We start from the raw sequence: 27,804 nt of genomic DNA on the forward strand, positions 1-27,804 counted from the left end.
GCTTGGGAGGGACTGCGTCCAAAGGCCCGGCGGAAGAGGTGGGGAGAAGCTGGCGCGACGAAGGACTAGCGCCGGCAGCCCCCTGCCCAACCTGGCCCGCAACCCGGAAGCAGAGGCGAGCCGCGCGGCGTGGCGGGGTTGCGGTTCCGGGTCGGGTCTCGCTGCAGCCCGCGCTCCGCTCACTGCCGCAGCGCCCCGCCCCCGCACTCCGGACCTGGGCAGGCGGTCGCCGCCAGCCAGCTCCCGGAGCCACATGGCTGAGGGGGACGCAGGCAGCGACCAGAGGCAGGTGAGGCCCCAGCGGGGCGCCGACCTCCAGGCTCGGCTCGGCCTCGTCTCGCCGCCCCGGGCCTCCTCGGCCTAGGGGGCTTCTGCCCGGGGCCACCCCCGGTTTCGCCCGCACCGCCAGGGGCTGAGGCTGCGCCATTCTCTCAGCTGTGTCCCATTTTCCCGGCGCTTTATCTCAGCCCATCTATCGCGCTGGCGGCTCCCGGGCGTCGGCGCGCTGGGCCTGCCTTGGACGGTGCCATCGTCAACCATCAGCACGCGACTCAGCAGCGCCGGGCTGGAGGCAGAAACCAGGGTTCTGCTCCCCAGCCTGTCTCTGCCGGGTGATCTTGGAGTGGCCACTTAAGACCCCAGTTTCTGCATTTACAAAAGGGGCAATTATAACACGCACCCTAGAGTCCCCTGAGGACCCGTGGATCTAATGCTCTTGGGCTTGAGCTTACCCCCAGCGCGTGGCTCACGTGGGCGCTATTGAAGCTTTTCCTAATGGGCCCTAAGGACAAAATGAGATCTTACAAAGTTGGAAGTATACGTTGCTCCCCATTTTTACCTTTAGATCCCGTTTTATTCTTAACCTGAAACCAAAAGTAATTTCTGAAACGTTTCGAGGATTTGATTACCAAAAACCCCAACAATCACCCAGCCTCGTGGCCAAATTCAAAACAAAGCAGGAGATAGGCAGTAGTAATATAAGGGCAAACATAATAGGTAGCAGTGGTCCAGGGGTTGGGGGGCGGGTGGGAGGGGTTACCTGTTAAAAAGAGAAGGTGGAGCAGAGAAGATAGGTTTATCCTTTCACTTGTGAGCCTCATACAGAATATAGGAGTGCATATATGTTTTGGCTCAGTAGGGGTCAAAAGCATAGGGATGTAGTGGCAAGGCTGGCGTCAGTCATTGCTATAGAGTCTGGTACCCAGGGAGTAGGACATTTTGACCTGCTGCTGAGAACGTTTGGTGTTGTTTCTTTAGGGCTCCTTCACCCAAGATGGTTATGTTAAATGCAAATACCTTATAAAGCAGTAAGAAGACTCAGATTTTTTAGGGTAGTCAAAAAATTTTTGACTTTTTCCCCTCATCAATCTCTTTCAGAATGAGGAAATTGAAGCAATGGCTGCTATATATGGCGAGGAATGGTGTGTCATTGATGACTGCGCCAAAATATTTTGTATTCGAATTAGCGACGATATAGATGACCCCAAGTGGACACTTTGCTTACAGGTATTTTTCTTCTTCATCTACAGCCGTTTTCCATTTACAGTATTGATTTTGTATCATTGACTACTGTTGTAGTCCTCTAATTATTCTTGTGTGACTTACTCTGATTTGTCATTTTGTTGCTGACTTTTGTTAACGATTGATGATCTAAATGTATGGGTAGTTAGACCACTCTCCAATAATGCTTTCATTGATAATACCGGTCTTTCCTATGCCAGTTATTTAAGTGTTCTTCATGTACCTTTGGCAGACTCGAGTTTCACTTCCTTTCATTATCTTTTCCATTTAATAGAAGAGGGTGTAAACTTGGGAAGATGGCTAACATTTTCTAAGAAAGAATAGATTAGTAATTTAGATGGTTCATAGAATAGATAACTCATTTCTTTGTTAATTGGGACTCAGTTGTGGTTAGGATACATACATGAAACGATCAGTTACGGCTTTGTGTTTAATGCTTATTCTTTGGTGACTGTCTGTACTTCCAACATAAAAGATGCCAAATTGAGTTTTTATCATTATTCATTTTCATAGTAATACTGATTTCAAAAGAAACATGCATGGTTTTCTAATAAGTGTTAGCTATTTAATAGTATTTGGTAGGATTTTTTTTTTTAATTTCTTAAAAATATCTGGAACATGTTATAATGCCACCCTCGTCATCCGGGGTTGGGGTATAATGACTCTGTTTCAGTTTGCCTTTTGTCTTTGTCCACCCAACTTTTTCTGATTTTAATTGCTTTTATACTTTCTTGGCAAATAATCTCCTTAAAAAATTGGCATCATCTTAACAACATATTTACCCTAGAGAAGGGAATGGCAGCCCAGTCCAGGATTCTTGCCTGGAGAATTCCATGGACAGAGGAGCCTGGTGAGCCACAGTCCATGGGGTCGCAAAGAGTTGGACACAACTGAGCAACTAACAGCATATTTAAGGTGGAAGCATAAATGTGAGGAGGGAATTCGCTTTTGAAATTTGATAAAACAATGGTTTTGTGTCTTAGTTTGGCAAGTTAGAAATCTGTCTGGTGACTAGCTTTATGAATGTTGTTGTTTTTGAACCACGATAAAGTATAAGCAGGTTTGTTTTTAAACTGCTTTGCAGGTGATGCTACCAAATGAATACCCAGGTACAGCTCCACCTATTTATCAACTGAAGTAAGCTATAGTTCTACATTTATATTTTTCTAAAAAGTTTTACTTTGCAAAGATTGTACTGTACCTTGTGTTTATATAGGCTACCTTGTCAAAATGTATATAGAAAGTAAAAACACGTTGGACTTAATGTGGAGTATTTACATTTAAAAATTAAATTATGTAAAAACACACTGACATTTGCCACTTAGTATAAAAGAATCAAGGGATTCATAGGGGATAAAATAGCTCCAGAATGTCGTTAGAGATGGGGAAGGAAATCTTCCTCATTAGACAATCTAGTAATCTAGAAACCTTGGTCTGTAGAATCACTCCTAACCTGTTTCCCTGAGTGTTTTAAAACCACAGCAGTAAAGTTTGCTATCACTCATGGTTCTGTAATTTGTCATTTTTATTCATTGAAAATGAAAGATATGACTATAGAAAGCTTGTAAACATAAGTGCTCTTTTCAGAAAAAGTTGATTTACAGTCATGTGGCAATTGACTTATTTGTTAGAGTTGTTTTTTGGGACATCAGTTAGAAAAAATTGGGAACCCTGATTGTGTGGCAGATACTGTTAATTTGGAAATATAGATTCTGGAACATATTCTGCCACTTAGGTAAACTTAGGCAGCTTTTATGATGTGCACTCCTCCATTTTTAAAACTAATTTTAATTGAATAATTTGTTGGTGTCATCATGGTTTCCTGAGAGGACTAAATGAGTTAATGCAAAGGAAAGCATTTTGGAACTGTATAGATTTTACAACATAAAATAATATTTTGATCAAAGTAGAAAAATTTTAAAACTTAAAATCAGTTTGTGATTAATCAGTATTTTTTCTTTGTGATATAAACACAGTCTTTGAGTAATCATCTTTATTTTGTTTTATTTAATCTTAGTGCTCCTTGGCTTAAAGGGCAAGAACGGGCAGATTTATCAAATAGCCTTGAGGAAATATACATGTAAGTAATGGATGATAAAACAATGCTATTAGTGACTCTGTTATGGGCTTTGTTGGAACAGTGATATATTAGGCCCTTTTGTAAACTTTATGTTAATCTGTTTTTCCATTAACAAAAAGAGTGCAGTTGAATCCTTGAAAGATTAGTTATATAGTTTATATATACATTTGATATAAATTCTATTTAGAAACAAAAATAAAAGTATTATTTAGAACTAATAGCTATAAAAACACTTAGCTAGCTGTGAAAGTAAATTCAGAGACACTGTTCTTATTTTGATATTTTCATAGGCTATGTTGAATGAAACTGGTAACAGCAGAATCCTAAGTATAATTATTCTTTAAACTACCATGTACTGTTAATGGTAATGTTCTTGTATTAGGCCATAGGACTGAGAGTCTATTGATAGTATACTGTATTTTTCACTCATTCACTCAGCAGATACTACATAGCAGGTATTATACTAGATCCTGGATATATATAATTAAAAACAGAAGTGGTCCCAGTTTTCATAGCATTTAGAATTTGCTGGTAGGGGAGATATTACTGATAACTCTGTAAAAATGGATGTCAAACTGCAGCTGTGATAAGTTCTATGAAAGAAGGATATTAATGTGTAGTACTGAGTTTAAAATAAGACCTGACCTAGTAGGAGGTGAGGGATGGCTTGTTTGACTTAAGAGCTGAGTTCCTTAAATGAAAAGAACTCCAGTGAAAGGCCACAGCATCTGCAGAGGCTCTGTGTCAAGGAGTTTGGAACATATGAAGATACAAAATAATGGTGGTATAACGAGGGGGTGTTGGGGGAAAAGGGAGCATGGTGGGAAAGAAACCTGGCGAGGTGAGCAGGGGAAGTTACGGAGAGTTCCGTAGGCCATGTGGAGTGTCTGTCTTTGTCCTGAGACCTATGGGAAGCTTAGAAGAGCTGAGAAGTACTTTGATGCTGTGGTGAGATTTTCATTTTGAAAACCCCGTTCTGTGTCCCGGTGGAGAACTGACTGGAAGGGAGCAACTAGATTTGGGATATCAATTAGGAGGCTGGTGCAAAATAGTCCCGAGAAGATGTTTCTGTGATTTGGGTGAATTGTATTGAGATATATTAATTTAGTACAACAAATAATGTTCTGAAATATCAGCTTTACTGTAATCTAGGAACTGATAAGGATTGTCTTACACGTTCTACGTGGCCTCCCCATCTGGCACAGTGAGAAAACCCACTTTGTGTCTATACCAGGGTTCTTTTCCTCACAGAATAGTAAATTTAAAAATGCTAAGTCTTCATGGAATTGATTCTGTTGGTTCTTACCAAGAGGAATTGTGGTCTTCCTTGAGTCCCTAGGTTTACATTTGACTCAAGAAGTAACCTAGAACTGGAGATATCAATGGGAGATGTTCCCATTTAGTGAGTCCATCATCCTCAGAATATAGATATTACATGTTTTCTCAATGAAATGTTTTCTGTCCATGATCTTACTGGCCATTCCAACTTTTGTGCCCCCAACAAACTTCTTTCTGTAATCTTTTATTTATGCCTATTTAGCAATGTAGCCCCTAAAGTAGGATAAGATAAATAACGCTGCAGATTTGCTCACCAAGGATGTTGTAATTGTACATCTTATGTTCATTTTTCAGTTCTTATTTGATCTCTAACTTTTGATGGTGTTGAACACTTCCCCTTCTTGGAAAACCTTCCCACACTTGCCTTCCGTCCTGTTAGTCATATTCATCAGTGAGATTTTTCTGTTTTGCACAGTGTCATGCACTCTGAAATGACTTCCCATCTGCCTTTTTTCTACCCCAAAGTGCCCCGTTTATTAAGAGATACCCTCCTATAGGGCACAACTTGCCGATCTCCTTAGCTGGTTTTCTTGAGCTATTAGAGAATTAGGAAGGATCAGAAATAACAAAGCAGTTTTTTTCTGAAGATAGGATATTGTTCGTCCCATCTTGTTTATTAAAAGCACTTGAAAATAACCCTGGTCCAATAGTATTCTTTTCACACATGTGACCTAGGTAGAAATGCAGATTGTGTTTTTAAAAGTTTTGTGTGACAACTTTTAATGATATCTTTCCATAAAATCCCAGCAAGGGGCAACAAGTGAAATGCTATTGGTCACTGAAAAGTAAACATTTAAAATGTATAAATATAGTTCTTAATGTTTATAGTTTCATTATGTTCTAAATATTGTAACATTATCAAGATTTTCATATTTATTTAGAATCATTTTGACTGCTGAAAAATTTTTTTGCCTAGATAAGAAGGTGAACTATATTTTCTTTTATGCCAAGGAGGGAAGAAGTCTGAAAGCTAACAGTCTTGTCCAGTAAACATTTTATAAGTATTTTCTATATGCTAGCACTCTGTTAGGAGTTTGGAATTTAAAAGTTAAGATAAATGTGTACCAATACACTATAGTGACATAATTGCTTAGAGGTTTGGACCAAGTGCTGTTCCTTTTAGAGGTCTCTAGGAATGTGGTGAGGTTGCAAAGGAGGGTTCCATTGTGAAGGTGACCTTTGGGTGTGGTGCTTGGCAGATACTCAGAAAGGGAGAGATTTTCAGATAGAAGGAACTGTAGAGTTCAACAAATAGTCTGATATGCTGGGGATAGGAATTGATACAGGTGTAAGAAGAACCTGTTACCTGGGGTAAGGAGCTTGGACATTATCTTTAGGCTCCAGGCATTTTAGGCAGGGGAGTGATGTAATCAGATCCATGCGGCAGTGTGGAGGGTGGGCAGTGAAGAGTCTGAAGGAAGGGACTCCCATCGGAGCAGCAGTCAATAACTAGGAGGGAGACAGGGGAGATCTTCATTGAGGCAACAAGAATGTAGGGGAGAAGAATGGTCAGTTAGAGGAATACTTAAGGGCATAAACTAGGATTTGGTGATTGGGTAGATGTAGAGTTATTTGCTTATCATACCTTATTTTTGTTTAAACATTTTGCATCTTAAACATGGATATTTTGAATATATGAAAATAATGATTTTTATAAAACAAAAGGTAAATGACAGATTTTAAAAATATTTCAAACATTATACCACTTGGTATTAAGAGAAAAATGAAAAAGATTAAGCTTTTTTAAAATTTGAATTTATGATAGTTCATTTCAACAATATTTACTTTTAAATCCAAGAAAATGATTAATTTCCCACAGCTCTTCACAGTGTGATGTATCACATGAAGTCTTAGATTTGGAAGCTAGAGAATGAGGCTTGTCAAAGCAGAAAGTGCACCAAACCAAGTTAAACAGGCGAGGAATACTCTCTTCAAGACTGTTGTAACAGGGTAGAGAGGCAGAACTCAGTCTGAACTCAACTGGCTGAAACAAAAGGCAGCACGGTTTTTGAGGGCTGGGATAAGCTGTGCTAACCTGTAGAAAAGCAGGGGGGAATGCTGGGGGAGGTTGATGAGAGAGTGTCCAGCACATTAAATTACTTTCTGAGTTTGCAAGTGTTTTTCGTGGTCAGGCCATCTGTGTGTGCAGATCGTGGCTCATCAGTAGTTACAGGGCATTCTCTTCCTCGATGACTGCATTTCAGAAGAATGGCTCCCAGGTCCTTGAGAAAGACACTCCTTGGTTCTAAAGCTGACATAGCTTCTAAAAAGATACCCATAATCCCAAAGGAGCAAAAGAAGAATTTATAATGACAAGTTCTCTAAAGAAAATGCTCTAAGAACAGAGAGGTCAGGGCCTAGAGTCAAGAAGCTCTGCCTGTCTGAAGTTTAATCAAGCTGATGTTAAGGGTGTCTTGGGCAGGCGTCTGAGGTCAGTTTTTGAAATAATGCGACCTCTTTCTCATCTGTAAAATGAGGATAATAGAATAATATCATTGTGAGGATTAAGTGACATAATCCATGTGATATATTTTAGCACTTTATAATAGCAGCTCTCATTTTTGTTCTTGTCAGAAGTCGTCTCATCAAGTTTTGTCATTTTTAAATGAAATGATGGAGACTCAGATTGAGTGATTTGTCTGAGGTTATGCAACTTTGTAGTACATTTTAGTGAATATCTTTACCCTTAAATAACAAATATACATACTGGAGAATTAAAGGTATGACAATTAGAGCCACAGGTCAAATGAGAGTCACAAGTAACTTGACTTTGTTTTGATCGTTCTGAATTGGATTATAGTTATTTAAGTATAGTTAATGACAGTTATGTCTCAACTAAAATAGCAGTTTTTAATCCAAGTTGATCTTTTATTCAATTTGAAACAAATTTGTTCTAGACTTTTTATATTCAGCTACTATACTACAATAATTTCATAAATTAAAAGCTTAGCATCTCACTGTATAATGAGTATTCTCAGATTTTGCACTGATTTTTAGGATTCAGCAAACTTCTTCCAGGACCACTTGGGTGCAGGAAAAGAAGGGCACAGAAGGGAGGGCTCCAGCTTTTGTCTATTTTAATTTGTTTTTGGTTCCATGAGAGATTTCATTACAGTGAAGGCAAAAGTTTGAAAACCACCAAATCTTTGTCTGCAGTTAAAAGATAATAAGTAATCAACTCTTCTTTAAAAAAGAGGGGGATTACAAACTACTGTTGTGAGAGAAAACACAAAAAGCAGGAACAATGACACCACCCAAACCACCATCAGTGATAGAATTTGGAGGTCCAAGGGAAAGAATTTTCATTTTCTTCAGGAAACCTTTCACATCTACTACTACTTCCTTACACTAGATTTCAGTAAATCTAGTTAAATAGTAGGGACAAAGGAAGCAGTCAATAAATGATGTTAGATGGAGTGCTCTGGAATATTTTTCTTCAGGAAGCCATAGGTTAGAGGAGAGGAAATTTGGAGTTAAGGTTTAATGTCTTCTTATTATAGGAAAAATTAGTTATTAACTGCAGAAATTCTTCCAAGGCGTTTTCCACTGCCCCTTCCCCCAAAAGTACCCTAACAAAAATAACAAATCTGAATGTGAATATACATGCACAGAGGGATGATTTTCACGTCTCAAAGGGGGCTGTAAAGATTAAGTGAAGTAACCAAGCATTTTCTACATCTTAAATATGGTAGGTGTTCAATAAACACTAGATATTAGTGCTCCTACTTTTGGTGATGATGATGATGTGATGAATTCAATAGAATGGGGTTAGGAGAGGGAGAGAATTACATATAAAAGCATACGTTTTTAAGAACAGTAATTGCAAGCACTGAGACCAAGGACCCAGTTTTCTCATTCACTGCTGTACCCTCAGGGTTGCACATAGTGCCTGGTGTGTAGACGCCCTTACAGATCTGTTGAGTGAGTTAAGACAGGTCCACTTGAAAAGAGACTGCTTTTGTAAAGTAAGACAAGATGCTGTAAATCTGTTTTGTAGGTGGGGAAACTGAGGCAGTGCAAGTGTCTTACTTGCCTAAGGGCACAGCTGCTTGCTAGGAGAGCAAAATGATGTGGGCGACCTGAGCTCTGGAGTAAGTCTGCATTCCCATTCTCGCTCTGGACTTCTTACTGCTTATAAGACTGTCTTAGGCAAGTTAATTGATCTCTCCAGGCCCGCCAGGCCCGCTTTCTCATCTGTACAATGGGAAAATAAAGCCTACTCTGTTAGCAAATTATGAGCATTAAATGTGTTGCTATATCAATATATAATGTACTTTGGGCTTAGTATATATTCAATACATTTTACCTTTCTCTGTCTCTGTACCTCTGAATCTTTTATGGAGGAAAGAGGAAGGGAGTAGGAATTGTTTAAAAGAAACTCAACCAACGTTCTTAATTTTTAAAACTTTTCCAGTTGACTTTTGCCCTCTCTAAGACAGGTTGCCAAAGAGCACAGAGGGTTGTTTTAGTGCTCAGGGATTATGGGTGGGATGGGAGTGTTTGAGGGTACAGAATTATTTGAAAACAGTGTTGTTTTCTTCTGTATGCTTGTTTTGAAAGCTTCCTTTGGGTGCTGATGAGTGGTGATAAAGAGAGATAATGGTTTCAAGAGCAACTGTTAGAGGAAGGGGTAAGGTGTTATGAAGTAGTTGGGTGAGTTCCTTAAACACACATATTAACACATCTAAAATTAGTATCATTCCCTGAAAAACAGACACTTGGGCCTTTATTTTATTGCTGTTGCCATCATTTAACATAACTCTGTGGAAATGAACTATGACTTCTTTTTCTCAATGAGCCTTTGAGATGGATTCAGTTATCTGATGCAGCCAGACAGCTCTTTGGAACCGAAATGAATTTGGGCAATAGAATATTATGTGGAAAACAAAATAATCATCTAAAGCTTTGCATTGCATTAGTCTTGTAAATTGGCTTTCTTGGGGAGTTTCTAAAATGCTTTGTATTCTTAATTGTTGAAATAAGTATACAAAATAAGTGGTTTGAAATTGTTCAAAAAGTTTAGGAAAGCAAGCAATGACTGGGCATCAGTACTACAATTATATTCACTGACAGAAACAAAATCATGTTTACATCTATCTTAATTCCGTTCAAGTTCAGAAATTCTCTTTCCCCTCTTTGGTTGTAGCTCTTCTACTTATTTTAAGTAACCAATGTTAATTTGGGAGCCATTGGGATTTTTAATATTGATGTATTAAATATTCATCTACAAATGTTAGTAAATCTCATGTTTTTATAATTTCTTTTTAAAAGGCTAGGGAATTCCCTGGCAGTTCAGTGGTTAAGATTTGGAGCTGTCACTACAAGGGCCTGGGTTCAGTCCCTGGTTGGGGAACTAAGATCCCACAAGCTGTGCAGCAAGGCAGAAAAAAAAAAGAAAACACATGGCTAGATATAATTTAATTTCTTAGATTATAAATATGTCTATATTATCTTGAATTTGAGAAAGAATTTTTTTAATAACAATTTTTCCCCTGAATTTTGTTTAGCCAGAATATTGGTGAAAGTATTCTTTACCTATGGGTGGAGAAAATAAGAGATGTCCTAATACAAAAATCTCAGATGACAGAACCAGGTAGGTTTGCAAAACGTTATCATTGCTCTTTTAATTTACAATAATTAAATTTTCATGTATGTATTCTCACTGAAACTTTTAATAAAGATCTATATGCTGTTACATGGTTTTATATGATAAAATATATCCTCTGAAAAGTTCTTTACTCATGTAAATATGGTTATTTCTTTCAATAAGGTACAGCTTCTTTGGTTTTGATTATTGTAAGCTCTTAGAGAGATAGAATTTTATGATTAAAGAACTTTGCTCAAAAACCTTTGCTTTCTATGGCAATATCAACCATGTAACATTCTTCATGCCTTATTGATATGTTAGACATTAGCTTCAAATGAGTGTAATGTTTATAGAAAAAGAACTTTGGAAAACACATTGACCAATATTTAGGGTATAAAAAATGACTTTGAAATTTGATTTTTAAATCAAGATAGAACTCATATACTATGATCATTCACCTTTTAAAATGTATATTCAGTGGTTTTTAGTAGATTCCAAAGTTGTGCATCCATCACCACTATCTAATTTCAGAACATTTGAGAATTAATATTTTGCTTTATTATTATTCTTTCATTGAATCATAAGTATATAACAGCATAGAAGTTTCTTATGTTTTCTGTTTACTTTGCTAGTCTTTGCTCCAGGTACTACAAAAGTCTTTTAGAAAGGAAAATTACTAAGTATGATTTTATTTCCAAATAGAGTTTTATTGTTATCACTGATAGAATTACTTTCAGTTTGGGGAGAAGAAGGATTAAAGAACAACAATTCAATAGTCTATTGACTAATTTTTAGGTTATTTACAGGAAGCCAATTATTGAGGATTCTCGTAGCAAAATCAGTATACATTTAAAGTTGATAGAAATATATATATTTTTGGAGCATTTTACAGTTTTTCTATAGAAGCAAGTATTTTTACTGCTTCCATTAAAATCAAAGGGATAAATGGTCTGATGATATTCTGATCATGGGACAGTATTTTTTGAAGTGTTTTCCTTGACTTTTTATGATTTATGTTCTGATTTTGTGGCATTTCAGGGCGTCTGAGAAGAGTGGTCTCAAAATTCGTTTGTGCCAATCCCCCATTCTAGGGTGGGATAATTGCAAAAGTGTTATGTATACCAGTAGAAATTAAGAACTCCAAAACTTTGGAATCACTCACCTCTTAGGAAGGTTTTTAAATTGTTGATTTTCATGTGGTATTTTCCCTTTCCCACCTATATCTATAATTTAGTTTTGCCACACTTCGGTTTTTTGTTACTGATTTAGGTTGTATAATTTATAATTTTGAAAAATTTTCTTCAGAATTTTTTAATAAAAAATTTTCTAGACTTCATATTAAAATGGAAGTGATCAGGATATCTCATGAGAATTTTCTTCTCCAGGGCACCCACTTGACAATTCATTTTTATTTTACTACTAATCTTCAGTATGTATTTATTCTTTATTTTATTTTTTCTACTATGGAAATATTAAATCTTGAAGTAGTTATTTACAACTATTTATACTTTAAAAAATTCTGAACTAGTTTTAGACTTACAGAAAAGTTGCAAAAATAGTAGAAATAGCTGCTGTATCCCTCACTCTGCTTCCCTGAGTAACATCTTATGTAACCATAGTATAATTATCAAGAACAGAAAGCAAGCATTGGTAAATATAATATAATAATATTTTTACTAGTGTTCTTTCTGCTGTTCTAGGATCTGGTCCAGGATTCTTTGTTGCATTTTTTCTCCTTACTCCTCTATAAATAGTTCCCCATTCTTTCTTTGACTTTTATGACCTTTCATGACCTTGAGTTTGTCCATTGTTTTCTCATGATTGGAGTAAGACTAGGCATTTTGGCAAATATATCACAGAAATGATATTGTGTCCTCCATAGTGTATGTACTATATCAAGGAGCTAATGATATCAGTATGCTTTATTATTGGTGATATTTACCTTGATCCCTTGGTTAAGGGGGTACCTGCTAAATGACTCTACTATAAAGTTACTATATTAATCAAGTTTTCCAGAGAAACAGACTAATAAAATGTGTGTGTCTTATGTATGTATGTATGTATGTATGTGTGTGGATGTATCTATGTATTGGGTTGGTCAAAAAGTTTGTTTGGGATTTCCATAAGATGTGATAGAAAAACCTGAATGAACTTTTTGGCCAACTCAACATTTATAGAGAGAGGTGGGGGGAAGGAAAGGTTGGGGACAGAGGGGGAGGTTGATTGATTTTAAGGAATTGGCTCATAAAATTATAGAGGCTTGAAAGTCCAAAATCTGCAAGGTAGGCTGACAGCCTGGAGACCTAGAGAAGAAATTATATTGAAACTCAAGGCTGTGAAAGCTGCATGTTGGCAGAATTCCCTCCTTGTCTTGGGAGGTCAGTCCTTTTTCTTTTAAGACTTTACCTAAAAAAAAAAAAAAGACCTTAACTGGATGAGTCTCGCTTGCATTGTGGAGGGCAATCTGCTTTTTGCAAAGTCTACTGATTTGAATGTGGTTTCCATCTAAGAAATACCTTTGCAGAAATATGTAAAATAGTGTTTGACCAAGTATCTGTGTACCATGGTCTATCTAGGTTGTCATATCAAATTATCACAGTTGATAAGTCTCTTGGGGGAGATACTTTGAGGCTGTGCTAATACCCTATTTGTCTTCAAACGTTCATCCCCCCGCCCCCTGATTTTAGTATCTATTAGTGTATCTTACCAACAATATTTATAAACAATATGGTGTTGTAACAATCTGGTGATTCTCACTTCTTTCTTTCCTTCTTGGTATGATTAATTGGAATTATATTGTTAGAACAAGATGTCTCTTCTCCACATGTATCTGATTATTTACATTAGAATGAACTCATTTTATTTAGTGAGCTAAAATTCCATACTATCATTATTTTGTTGCTCAAATTGTTCCAGGTTTGGCCTTTCAGAGTGCTCGCAGGTGGGCTCCTATGTTATTTTTATAAGATCCCATCTTCTTCTGAACATTCCTTTACTCTCTACAATCACAAGATGTCCCAGCTCATCTTGCATTTTCCTTGTCCCAACTCTGGAGACAACCACTTGTGAACACTGGTTCCTTCTGTTGAAGACTAATGTTTAGAGATGAAGACTCAAAGTTTTTTAAGTGTCATTTCTTATTGTCGTATGATCAGTCATAATGTCTCATATCCACACAGGCCCAGAGGTAAAGAAGAAAACTGAAGAGGAAGATGTTGAATGTGAAGATGATCTTGTTTTAGCATGTCAACCAGAAAATCAAGTTAAAACTTTGGATTTTGATGTCAGTGAAAATCGAACAGGTATAGTGAAAGTTACTAGTTTATTTTGAGGACAGTAGTGATGTGGCTTCCCTGGTAGGTCAACTGGTAAAGAATCCACCTGCAATGCAGGAGACCTCGGTTCAATTCCTGGGTTGGGAAGATATCCTGGGGATGGGATAGGGTACCCACTCCAGTATCCTTGGGCTTCCCTGGTGGCCCAGGTGGTAAAGAATCCACCTGGAATGTGGGAGACCTGGGTTCAATCCCTAGGTTGGGAAGATCGCCTGGAGGAGGGCGTGGTAACGCACCCTGGTGTTCTTACCTGGAGAATTCCCATGGACAGAGGAGCCTGGCATGCTTACAGTCCATGGGGTCACCAAGAGTCAGACACAGCTGAGTGACTCAGCACAGCACAGGGGTTAGCACTATGATTTGTTTTTGGAATGGTATAGAGATTTAGTAAACTGTCACATTTTAAGGAATTCTTATTAATTTACAGAGAACTGAGTTATATTTTTCCTGCCTCTTGGTCATTTTGGTGTTTTCTAAGTCTATCAGAATAGTGAGGACAAAAATAGAAACTTAGTTTTTCTTTCTTTTTTTTTTTTTGCTGTTAGAGTTTTGAATTAGTGGTGGGAGAAATTGAAACTAAGAAAGCTATGTTAATGTTTTCAATTCATACCCCGTTTTTATATTTTTTAAATCTTAGATCTACTGATGGCTCAGAGTTAAATTTTAGTCTGTGCCAACAGATACAAATACAGTGATTGAAGGTGCAACCACTGAATTAAAGCTAATGAAACGCCTTTAAGATTTTAGTTTTTGCTCAAATTTGTTCCATAATCGAGTAGTATTCAACTTATGAATAGGTTGCTGTGATAAATTAGCTCTGTGTTTCTATCAGAAAGTATGTTCCATTTTAGTATTTTAAAATTTTGAATGATATCGTCAGTTCCTCACCTGTCTTACAAAAATATGATAGACCAGAGAGGATGTTCATTTTCTTTGAAGATAGGGAGTTTCCTCTGCTATCATATAGTACCTTTTAAATAGTGAATGAAAATTTAAAGTTCTTGCATAGTTTCTCAAAATTAGTGGAAGAGAGAGGACAAAGAAGTGAATGAGTACGGGGAGAAGACCCAGGATACCTGCCCCTGCTTCACTCTGAGTAGCTCCCATTTTATTCATTTACATATTTGTGGATTTGGCATAGGATTTCTTTAGAGAAAGAAGATTCACTAGAAAAAGAGTGAAAATTAAAGTCATAATAAATCACATCCAGTTCATATTGACCTTAGTAGTGTACCAGTGCAGTGGTCACAATCTTTTCAAAAAGACAACACAGCTGGGGGGAAGGTCAAACATCCTCCATCAACCTGGCTTCTTATTCTAGTCCTGCCATAAGCCAGAGCAGGGATTTGAGGCAAGTTATTTAAAATGCTCCAGAAATATTTTTGTATGAATTAGTTGAAGTATTTCATCACTTGTAAGGTAAACTAACTTGTAGAAATAGAAAAAAATTAATTGTTCTTAAGCTTGTTTAAAGGGCAAAAGAACTGGAAATCAAGTACTCAATGGCATACCAATATGGTGTACTATTGATATATTTAATTCAGTCCTATGAAGTAGGACTGGTTTTATTAGCAGAAGACATTATATTACAGCTATACAAAGTAAAGTCATAGGTTTCCCAACCCAGAGGTCCATCAACAGTAAAATAAATAAATACTCTGTATTAGCTGATCTTTTTGGTTTCAGGACTCCTTTATACTCTTAAAAGTTAGATATTATGTCAACTTATACTATTGAAACAGTCCAGGGTTTGCATGCCAACCCGCCATTTTCACTGGGTGACCACTTAGCAGGTGAAAAGCATTTATAAGTCAAGTAGTTTTATCTTAATGTAGGATATACTGGGGGAACATTTTAAATTGTAATTTAATAGACAAACAGTATTGGTTATTTGAGTTGATTGGCCATGTAATTTACATATCTTTCCTAACTCCTTCTGCTATACCATTTGCCCGTTTTTCAGTATTTGTATGTAAGAATTTTAAAAAGTAACATAATTCTTTACATTTATAGAAATAGAAGAATTACCTCCGATTGATCATGGCATTCCTATTACAGACCGAAGAAGTACTTTTCAGGCACACTTGGCTCCAGTAGTTTGTCCCAAACAGGTAAATTTACTGTGTCCAGTTCACTTTGATGTTGTTTTATCAAAGTAATTCAAACGGATGATTTTGCAATAATATATTTGTTTTTGCTTTTAATTTTCATTAAAGATAAAAATTATTTCTGATTTTTCTACCCCCAAATTACTGGGAATCATGGAATATTTATTTCTGTTGATGACTGCTTTCAAAATTATATGCAGACTCTGATTAGGGCTTAGCTAATGGATTTTCAAAGAAGAAAAACCCATTGTGGTGGCATAGAAAATTATGATGCTTACTAACTTGTTAAAAAATCATTTGTAAAAAAATAAATCATTTGTCATATCATAGGGGAGTTCTGTAAAACCTAGCCTGATTTGTTGTTACCCAAGTAGGGGGACAGTAGACAGACTGCTTGAGCTCAGTCTTTCCAACCTGAATTCCTTTTTCTTTCAGCTTTCTGATTTTAGGTGACCTGATAACCACCAAAGGATATCATTAGGGAAACTTTTCAGTCAAAAATAGTATTCATAGGTCTTTGTCTTTCTCAGTCTCTTCAGCAGAATTGTTTTCTTCTTCCTTGCTGCTATAATCTACTCTAAACTTTATGAATGTAAGAGACAATTTCAGTACACATATGAAGTAATTAACCAGAGAAGTCTTAGAGTAAGCATCGGTCTTCTTCCCTTTGGTCTCTCCAAGTTCTTCTAAAGCCCTATATATAGGAATACAATTTTTTGCACCAGGTTGCCTTTTAATTCTCTGTTAGTCTCTGGAAGAGGAAGTTCTTTTCTTCATTAATTTGTGGTTGGGATAAGAGCTTCTGGTGCAAACTTCTGAGATTTTCTCTCAGAAACCCTGTTTTGCGCTTGGCCGTTACTTATAATCTTGTTGCCAGAATCCTTAGACATTCTATTCTGAATCTCTTCATCCTGGATCCCTATTCCATTTCTGATTATAGTCACTTAGACTTACAGGATCATAATTTGTGAGAGCTGAAATAAATCTTAGAGGTCAGTGTCTACTTATTTTACTAATCAGGAATCTGAGTCTGAGAAACACAAGATAGCATCATTTCTGATCCAAGTTGGTCTCCCCGTCTCTAACTTAGTCTTCCCTACCTCCAGTTTTATCTGTGCCCCTTGCCAACTACTTTTCTGGAAGATCTGACCACGTGTCACTCTTCCCCCGCATACTCAATATCTTTGCTGATTTCCTTTGGCTACAAGGAGAAATTCAAACACGTTATACAAGTCACTTTGTGATATGACCCTGCTTTAATCATCTGATACATCTATCATTACATTCATACTCTAAAGGCAGAGCTACGTAAAACTGTTGGTCACTTTCTGAACCTTTCTCTTTTATGTCCCTGCTAAGGTTGCCAGGATACCTACCTAAATTGGAATTTCAGATAAACATTATTGCATAGGTCATGCTTATAATAAAAATATTGTGGTTTATCTGGAGTTCCATTTCAACTAAGTGAGAGTCACTCAGTCATGTCTGACTCTTTGTGACCCCATGGTCTATGTAGTCCATGGATTTCTCCAGGCCAAAATACTGGAGTGGGTAGCCTTTCCCTTCTTCAGGGCATCTTCCCAACCCAGGAATTGAACCCAGGTCTCCTGCATTGCAGGCGGATTCTTTACCAGCTGAGCCACAGGGAAGCCCAAGGATACTGGAGTGGGAAGCCTATTCTTTCTCCAGCAGATCTTCCCAACCCAGGAATCAAACTTGGGTCTCCTGCATTGCAGGCAGATTCTTTATCAACTGAGCTATTAGGGAAGCCCAAAGTGAAAGTTGCTCAGTCATGTCTGCCTGTTTGTGACCCCATGGGCTGTACAGTCCATGGAATTCTCCAGGCCAGAATACTGGAGTGGGTAGCCTTTCCCTTCTCTAGGGGATCTTGCCAATCCAGGAATCGAATCCAGATCTCCTGCACTGCAGGCAGATTTTTTGCCAGCTGAGCCACAGGGGAAGCCCAGGAATACTGGAGTGGGTAGCCTATCCCTTCTCCAGCGGATCTTCCCAACCGAGGAATCGAACCAGGGTCTCCTGCATTGCAAGTGGATTCTTTACCAACTGAGCTATCAGGGAAGCCTCCAGTTAGACTTAAGCATTGTTTATTTCTTCCTACTAAATCTGGTCCATTTGTACACGCTCTTTCCTCTGAAGGAATGACTTCTTCTTGCCCCACCCTACTCTTCAATTTTGATGCAGAATTGTCACTTATCTTTCAAGTTCTGGCTCTTGTTATGTCCTCTCTGAACCTTATTTCTTCCAGGAAGAGTTTGGTTTCATAAGTTTTGAAACATACCATTACTGTGCACCTCTCACGCTGGTAAATTTTCAGAGCTATTTCTAGAAATTCTCATATTCTCACTTAACTTTCTCTCTACAGTATGGGGAAAATTTCTTATATGCAGGTACTTTGGACATGGTTACTGCTCAGACATTTGTTGAAAACTGGTGCTCAAAAATTCTAGAACTGTTTTTTTTGTACCAATTAGAGTAATTCAGTTTTTGCCCCTAAAAATGAGGAGAAAACTTTGGAAATGGCTTTTTCAAAATGTAGTTGATTCTTTAAATAACTGTTAATTTCAGTTCAACAGTATGTATATCAATATGCTTTAAGATTTTTTTTAGCATTTACAGAGCAAATAAATATATATCAGTTTATTTATATTGTTGCTGCTTTTAAGGTGAAAATGGTTCTTGCCAAATTGTATGAGAATAAGAAAATTGCTAGTGCCACCCACAACATCTATGCGTACCGGTAAGTGATCATCACTACTTTAGGAATGTGCAGTTTGTCAAAAAAAAAAAAAAAGGAGGGGGAAACAGATGCATGATTTAAAACAAACAAACACCCAATTATGTGTTTTCTTTTCCATTGTAAAAGTAATAATCATGTGTAAAATATTTGGAAATGGCAGAAAAAAAGGAAAAGGTTAACCATTCTCTGCCATTCAGTGTAACTGATACTGTGAAATGTTTTCTATCTTTTCTATGCAGTTTATTTTTTAATGCGTCATTCTAGTATCCAGGTTTTTCCTTAACATAACAAAAGCATTTTTCCATGTTGTTATATTGCTTTCTAAACATTATTTTAATGGCTTTGTAATACTTGTTTGAGGTTCCACACCACAATTTATTTAACCATTTTCTTTTTGTTTTTCATTTTTTAAAACTATTATAAAGAATAGTCCTGTGAACATATTTGTATACTTTTTAGATTATTTCCTTAGGATAGGTTCTGGTTATTTCATATTCTTTTTTGAAATGAAACAGAAGTATAGTTAAAAAGGAAAAAATGAATAGATTCCTGGAAGTAGAATTATCAAAAAATGTGAACATTTTTGAAATTCTTAATCCATATTACCAAATTTTTTCTGAAGTTTTTTTTAAACCAATTTATGCTCCCATTAGCAGTGAATTTGGAGTGCTTCTTTCACTACACGTCTTTGAGTATGAAAGTTTTATACAAATCTCTGCAAAATTTGTTGTAAAGAGATGAAGGGTGTATTTTTTTAAATATTCAAATTTATACAGACTTAACATAGTTTAGGACTAAAGTAGATGAGAATATAGACATAGGAATTTGGTGTAAACTTAAAATGTGATTGAGACTATCTGTAAAATCTAGGCTATCTAAAATTCAGAAAACTCAAAAAAAAATTATCACTTTTGATTGGTGAGTTTTTAATATTACTAAGCCACATCCCATTAAATGCCAAATCTTCCAAAAACCTATTTGTTACATAATTCCCTACTTTATTAGACTATCAGGGTATAGAATTTTGGTGTTTTAGTGAGTTAGGGTCATCAATAAAAAGGAGAGATTAGATTGTGGTTGCTCTCAGTGGTTAGAATGTGCTGTAAAAGTGTTAATAGGTACCATTTATTTAGTTCACATCTTTATTGAATGCCTACTCGGTGCACTCAGTTTACATGCGTTAATTCTAATTATTTAAGTGATTGTGCCCCTGTAAAAAGGTGAACTTTTTCAAGATCACATCATCGTTAAGTGATAGATCTGAATTTGAGAATTTAATGTTATTTATCTCTATCTTATTCCTATTAATACATGGCTGTGTGGCTGCCCCTTCAACAGTCACTGGACATGATATTGATTTTAAGTTATCTGAAAGTGAAAGAGGAGAGTGAAAAAGTTGGCTTAAAGCTCAACATTTAGAAAACGAAGATCATGGCATCTGGTCCCATCACTTCATGGGAAATAGATGGGGAAACAGTGGCAACAGTGGCAGACTTTATTTCTTTGGGCTCCAAAATCACTGCAGATGGTGATTGCAGCCATGAAATTAAAAGACGCTTACTCTTTGGAAGGAAAGTTATGATCAACCTAGATAGCATATTCAAAAGCAGAGACATTACTTTGCCAACAAAGGTCCGTCTAGTCAAGGCTATGGTTTTTTCAGTGGTCACATATGGATGTGAGAGTTGGACTGTGAAGAAAGCTGAGTGCCGAAGAATTGATGCTTTTGAACTGTGGTGTTGGAGGACTCTTGAGAGTCCCTTGGACTGCAAGGAGATTCAGCCAGTCCATTCTAAAGGAGATCAGTCCTGGGTGTTCTTTGGAAGGACTGATGCTGCAGTTGAAACTCCAGTACTTTGGCCACCTCATGCGAAGAGTTGACTTATTGGAAAAGACTCTGATGCTGGGAGGGATTGGGGGCAGGAGGAGAAGGGGAGGACAGAGGATGAGATGGCTGGATGGCCTCACCGACTTGATGGACATGAGTTTGAGTAAACTCCGGGAGTTGGTGATGGACAGGGAGGGCTGGCTTGCTGCAATTCATGAAGTCTCAAAGAGTGGGACACGACTAGATGACTGAACTGAACTGAAAATAAATAATGTGCCAGATACTGTATTTCAAGCCCCAGCTTTAAGTACTTGAGTATTTTTGCATAATGATGGTGATCAACTATCACTTCTCACAGATGTCAGCTGACTGCATGTAACAGCCCCTCCAAATCACCCCCTTACATAATTGATATTTGGGGATGAAGGAACTTAGCTTGTCAGAATTGTGTGTCAGAGAAGACTAAAAAGGCACAAAGTGGAGGCTTAAAGGGCTCCACTGGGAGTTAAAGAAATAACTTGTATGTCCATGGACTTTGTGTTGTGTGTTTTGAATGCTTAGGGTCCTTTTAAGGTCACTTCCTGGTTCTGGGGCTGTGTTCCTGCTTTGGAGTTATGGGGCACTCTTTAGGCCATTGGTCCACACAGGTATCGGATGCTGCATCTTCGTCTTCCTGGCATGTGAGGAAAGGGGTAGTGAAAATGTCCATGGTACTTCTTTTTTTAAAAAAAAACCTAACAGTACTGATTTATATAGTTAAATTTCTTCTTTTGTTCCTTAAAGTCAATCCCTGACTCCTTTTTACCTTAAATTTTCCATACAAAATTTTGTTTAATAGTACTAACTCTTTCTTCTTGAAATCAGGCCAACTCTAAATAATAGTGGAGCTTGGTTCAGTGTGTGTGTGTATGCATGCGTGCGTGCTCAGTGGCTTCAGTCTTAGCCGACACTTTGTGACCCTATGGACTGTAGCCTGCCAGACTCCTCTGTCCATGGAATTTCCAAGCAAGAACCCTGGAGTGGGTTGCCATTTCCTCCTCCAGGGGATCTTCTCAACCCAGAGATCGAACTGGGCAGTAAATATTTACTGAGTAAATGAATGGATAAATGGATTGGTGGATGGAAAGACAGATGAATGAATGAATGAATGAATATGATTGGTATAATAAAACTAATAAGGTTGACTTAGGTGTATAGATAAGGTAGTATTTGGCTTTTTATCACAATAGCTGGAAAGATATCTTTGCTATATTTGCCTAGTCCTAGATAGAATATTACTATTTGTAGGGGCCTAAAAAATCCACTAGATGGCATATCTTAACTGGCACTGTTTTCTTTTTATACCTCTTACTTAGTTTCCAAGCTTGTTGAACTACAGTGTAGCCCTATTTATTATTCCAGATGCTAACTTTCTAGATAATTTAAATGGGTAAAAACACTGTGATTTATTTCTGATACTGATAACTATCCAGGGGGAAATTATGGAGAAAAATAAATCTTATAATCCTTATAGTGGGGAAGATAAATGCTTCGTGGCTAGAATAAAGACTTTAGAAAAGTATAAAATATTGATTTAGGTTGGTTTTATCACCTCCATCTTTTTAATGTACTTTTTTTCTCCTTCACTAGAGCTTAGGCTCTTTGATGACAGTATACCACCTGTTTCCTTTATACCATTTGTTAGTGCCTCTTATGTGTAATGTTCAGACAGCTAACTCTCAGTAAACGTTTTTTAGTGACTATCTAATCTCAGCTTCAAGATTAAATGAAGCAGAGAGTGTCATATGTGTAAGCTCACTTTCTGAAATTGTAGCATTTCTGATTCAAAGGAAGTACCCTTGATTTTAGCTTTCCAGAATATAAAAAGGGAAGCATATTGGATAGTAAATCATAAGTGAAAATATAACCAATATATATCAAGAAAGATATGCTAATTTTGGAAGTAAATTGATGGCAAGAAGTATGAGGGGGGATAACATTTATTTCAGTATTTCAAGGTTTCAAAGTGTAACACTGTGATATGGATTTCTAGAATATACTGTGAGGATAAGCAGACCTTCTTACAGGACTGTGAGGATGATGGGGAAACAGCAGCTGGTGGGCGTCTTCTCCATCTCATGGAGGTAAGTGTGAGTTAAACCCTGTCAGTCCTGTTCTGTGAGCCGTAAAATTTCTCAACCAAACAGAGCTCCATTTAGGAATAAGTCAATCAGTTATATGATATATAATGAGCCATATTTGGTTTTATTAGGAGATAATTTTTAAACATTGAGAGATAACTTTAACCACTGGATATGGGGCAGAAAGCAAAAGGTTAATAACTTGTGCTGTGCTTTCAAGTTCTTCCAGTGATAGACAATAGAAGATTATCTTCAGCTCTGGAAAAAGTTATCCTTTTTTCTTCATGACAGTTTCCTCTCCTCTGTTTTCTCGGTTCTGTCTTTGTAAAACTCATGTTGGTTGGATATTGGACTTCTGGGTAGATCCAGAATGTTTCTTTTTTTATTAAGTTGTCCATTTCATTGCTTTATGTTCTGAGACATTTTCTTGACTGCCTTCCAAAATTTCTGTTGAATAAATTTTTTTTTTTTTTAGCAACCATATTTAATTTTCAGAAGTTCTTTCTTGTTCTCTATTTTCCCCTTTTCATAGTGTGCTTGCTATTCTGCTTTTATGAATGCAGTGTCTTCTGCAATTTTTCTGAGTATAATAATTAGTTTTTTTTTTTTCCAAATGTTTTCTTCCTTATATTTCTCCTTGTCCATTTTAGTTTGTTTATCTTGTCCTTTCTCTTTCATGCTGCTGGATTTTCTTTCATCTATCTGGTGATCATTAATTGTTCATTAATTTTAAGAATGTATTGGTTTTTTTCCTTAAGGTAGCTGCTGTAGTTTCTTCTGCCATTGTATGTAGAGGTTTGTTTTCTAACCAGGCCCTTCCCTTGATAGGAACTTTGAGGGGGGTCAGGCCTGTAGACCGGTGGGCTTCATGTTAAGGGCAACATTTAACAAATGTCAAACTGTGGAAGACCTTACTTGTAGGCACCAGAGATTACTCATACAGCCTCAGTTCTGTCTAGCGGTTTGTTCAAAAGCAGGTTTTGTGCTGCTGTTTGACGTAAGAGTAGAAACCTGCCTAAGCTCAGCTGTTCTGGTTGAAGTTACCAAGAACTGTAACCTACTGTATAACCTCCCCTTCACTCTGACTGGTGGCCTCCAGGTTTAGAATTTGAGGACACTGTGGAGCACAGTGATTGTGTTCCAAATTCCCTTCTCTTTCTAACATCTGTCCCCTCAGTTGTTATAACCTCACTCTGCTCACTCATGGATATGCCATTAAAGTTGGGGGGAAATTTTATGTGCAATTTTATATGTGTGTATATATATATTTTTTTCATTTTTCTTTAAAACTCACATTTGTATGTGTCCATATCTGTACATAATTTTGCTTCTGAAAATAACAGATTTTGAATGTGAGAGATGTCATGGTGGTGGTATCACGCTGGTATGGAGGGGTTCTGCTAGGACCAGATCGCTTCAAACATATCAACAACTGTGCCAGAAACATTTTAGTGGAGAAGAACTACACAAATTCACCGGTAAGTGGTTACTGATACTATATCTAAAGAGTGTCTCACTACTGCCTGTGAGATTAAAAGAAAAACATGAAAAAGAAAATTAAGAGTGAATTAGAATGAGTGACGTACATTAGAAGAACCTTTGAACTAGGAAACTAGAGGCTTAGGTTTTGGTCAGAACAGTGTGATTGACTAGTTGTGTGATCTTGGGCAGATTGGTTCATCTCTTCAGACCTTAATTTCGTAGATTCATGGGGTTTTATAAAAACCTTAAGACCAGTCAGTTTCCACTCCCTAAAGTTGAGGCCTGTAGAAGTTGCAGCTAATGCTACAGTGAACTGGATGGTCTTTAAACATCCATAAAATTCCAGTATTCTCTGTTAGTGTCAAAGTATATCCCCTTTTCCCTGGCATGCCTTTGCCTTCTTCTTTTGTATTTTGAGATTTTTGTCTCATATTTCAGATATGTTCATATCTAATTCATTTAAATTTTGCTGCCTTACTTTGGAAAATAAACAATAGATTAAAAAACATTAAGGGGAATTCCCTAGGGGTCCTGTGGTTAGGACTGTAGGCTTCCACTGCAGGGATATGGGTTCAGTCCCTCAAGCTCTGCAGCATGGCCAAAATATATATATTCACAGAAAATAATAAAATTCTCCAGGCAAGAATACTGGAGTGGGTTAAGCCATTCCCTCTCTAGGTGATCTTCCTGACCTAGGGTTTCTTGCACTGCAGGCAAATTCTTTACTGTCTGAGCCACCAGGGAAGTCCAACAAAAAAGTAAACTTATAAATAATATTGATACTACTTAAATATAAATTTGTTAGATAATTGAGATAAATGTTTTCTTTGATTATCCTTGACTATTTTGGAAATATTAAAATAGAGTGTGATAAGTGAAAGAGCCCTGTAAAATGGAAAGATGATACATATGGAAGTAATTACACTTTCACTATTCTGCATATTCTGTATGACTAGATTTAAGATTCCTAAGTGTAGGAAGATACGACATTAATTTACGTCTTTTTCAGGAGGAATCATCTAAGGCTTTGGGAAAGAACAAAAAAGTAAGAAAAGACAAGAAAAGGAGTGAACATTAACATCTGAAACTATATGAAAGGTTAATTTGCCTATAATTATATACAAATTCCATGGTCATCCAAGAATATATTGTGCAGAGAGAGAACCCTGGACTGTTCAAGTCAGCCAGTTCATTGTGAACACCAGCATATCTTTTGTTCTTTGGTTATATCATCTGCCAAAATAGAAACCTTGTGATATTTTCATGTGTGTTTCAGGCTGATTCAGAAGGATTAATTTGCAGTTAATCACCACTGCATCTAATTTTAGAAAAGTAACAGTTGCCCAGGGCAGTACCTGAGTTAACTGTCCATGTCATTACACGTCAAGTGCCTTTGTTAGGTGGGGAAGAAGTGTCTCTAGAGGAACATAGATACCTGATTTCTCGTCACTAGGATTCTCATTTTGTTAAGTGAGTATTACCTTTTACTGCTCTTTATGGTTTATTGGAGTAGGGGCTCATTGAAGATGATCTTCAAGAGTTTCTTCTTGTGATTTTAATTCATAAGTCTGTCGCCTTTCATTTTATAGTGTTCATCATGGAGTAATGGATTAAGTGAAAGTCCAGGCGTATACACCTGCAGTTAATGTGCTGAAGTGATAATTCATCTAACAGATTTGTTAGCATAAGTGTTATGCCTCAATTTTCTGTTGAAAATTGGTGTTTGTGAATTTTCAAAGTGATTTTCTAGTCTCTACTTTTTTGTTTAATTCTTGTACTGTTAAGCAATAAGACGGTGTGCCAGTAGTCTCCTCCCACTGCTGAAATATATTGGTGTAATAGTCTGGTTTCTTCGAACAACCTGGAAGTACTTCTCTTGTGATCTTCATTGAGGAATTAGAACTGTGCCGCCACTGTGATAGGTTAATGGGACATTTATGGAATGGCATAGAGGCGGCAGAACGCTGCTGGTGCAGAGTGACAGTGTGCTGTGGAGTTCCATAATCTGGTGCGCCTTTCCTATTCATACTCCAGCTGGCTTTCTCAGCTTCATGATTTCTGGAGAGAGAGAACAAATCTTTGATGGGAAAAACAGAGAAAATCCCTCTTTTTTTTTCCTCCATTCTTATAAAATCTTCCTTTCATCAGTTTTTTGTAAAAGTTGCTTTTTTCATTTGCAAGTTGTGCAATTTACCACTAGGGATTTAGAAAATAAATTTATCTGTGAAGTATTATAAGTCATTAACTATTCTCTTTCAGATAATAGTTATAAGCAACTATTAAAAATGATATAATTAGTCACAGATTTGCCTGAAATTCTTTCGAAGAGAGGGAACAGAAATAAGCAGTTTGGAATGGTGCTGGAGCATGGAAAACATCAAAGAAAAGTGGACACATTGTTTTTTTTTTTCCTGTTCTCTAATGTTTTACTTTTAGGAGATCCAACATCTTGACTTGGTATTTTTAATTAGAATTTAGTAAACTGCTTTACTGTGGAATGGATTCTGAGAGGTAAAATCTAGATTATATTTGTTGTCAGTGTGTTTATTGTTGTAACCCATATTTATTTAAAACATTTACCTCAAATTCCATGAAAAAGTATATTTTATGTATTAACTGTTAAAATAAAGAACTTAAAAGCTATTAATTAACATTAAAATGATTTCACAGTTTTGGCATGTCAAAACCTGTCAAAGAAGATAAAAAACAGTAAGAACTGGTGCTACAGAAAAATGTGAGTTAATTTTTCTGCAACACCAAATTTGAATTTCTTTCTGGCTGTTTTATCTAACGTTTATTTAGGTCTTCATGCTGCTGCTGCTAAGTCGCTTCAGTCGTGTCCGATTCTGTGCAACCCCATAGACAGGAGCCCACCAGGCTCCCCCATCCCTGAGATTCATCTTTATAGAAAACCTTTTAATCTCTGGTCCCATTTTCCCTTACTAAAAACAACAACAACAACAACTTATTTTTGCTTCTTTTATTAACCACATTTTCCAGACTAAAAAAACCCTAATATCCTTTGCCCAAAGTCAGCTAGTAAAAAGGAGAGATCCAGAAGTCTCCAGTTACGGAACCTGAGTTATTTAACACTCTTCATAATGGACCCCTAACTAGTTATAGTATCCTTTTATCTATTTAAAATTTCTCTCTATTAGAAGGTTTTCAAATTATCCAAATAATAATTTTCTACAGCCAGATCTATGCTGTGGCATATTTTGTAGTATATTGTGTTAGTTAAAAATATTCTCCATATGCCAGTATGAAAGAGCAAGTAGCATCTACTTTTTAAATGGCAATAACAATATGATTTGGAGGTATATATCATGATACAGAGCCTATTTGAAGAGAAATTGTATCAAATTGATCACAAGAAAGAATAGCATGAAGCAGATACTGTTTGGAAGGCAGGTAAAATTTATTGTGAAAATTGTATAGCCACTTGTAATTCCACTGTCTAGAGATAATGTTATTAACATTTGGTATGCTTCTATTTTTTTTCCTATGCATGATTTTGTATATATGGCTATTTTTCTTTCCATAAAAATGGTATTAAACTGTATATACTGTTTTGTATCTTGCATATTTCATATAGAGGTATATTGTTAACATTTTCCCATGTCAATAAATATTCTTCTATGGCTTAA

At 36.8% G+C, this 27,804-nt stretch overlaps 1 protein-coding gene across 1 annotated transcript; it reads left to right on the forward strand.

Moving 5' to 3' along the window:
* The first annotated feature begins 154 nt into the window (after positions 1-154).
* Positions 155-27,804, forward strand: IMPACT (impact RWD domain protein). Its single transcript, XM_040264759.1, has 11 exons — positions 155-289; positions 1,378-1,506; positions 2,606-2,658; positions 3,539-3,601; positions 10,447-10,532; positions 13,706-13,828; positions 15,875-15,972; positions 18,654-18,727; positions 22,588-22,678; positions 24,019-24,153; positions 25,167-27,804. Exons 1-11 carry the CDS (start codon positions 254-256, stop codon positions 25,233-25,235), a joined length of 957 nt encoding a protein of 318 aa, XP_040120693.1. The 5' UTR covers positions 155-253; the 3' UTR covers positions 25,236-27,804.

This window comes from Oryx dammah, unplaced genomic scaffold, assembly GCF_014754425.2.
Source record: "Oryx dammah isolate SB20612 unplaced genomic scaffold, SCBI_Odam_1.1 HiC_scaffold_22, whole genome shotgun sequence".
NCBI classification, from domain to species: domain Eukaryota; kingdom Metazoa; phylum Chordata; class Mammalia; order Artiodactyla; family Bovidae; genus Oryx; species Oryx dammah.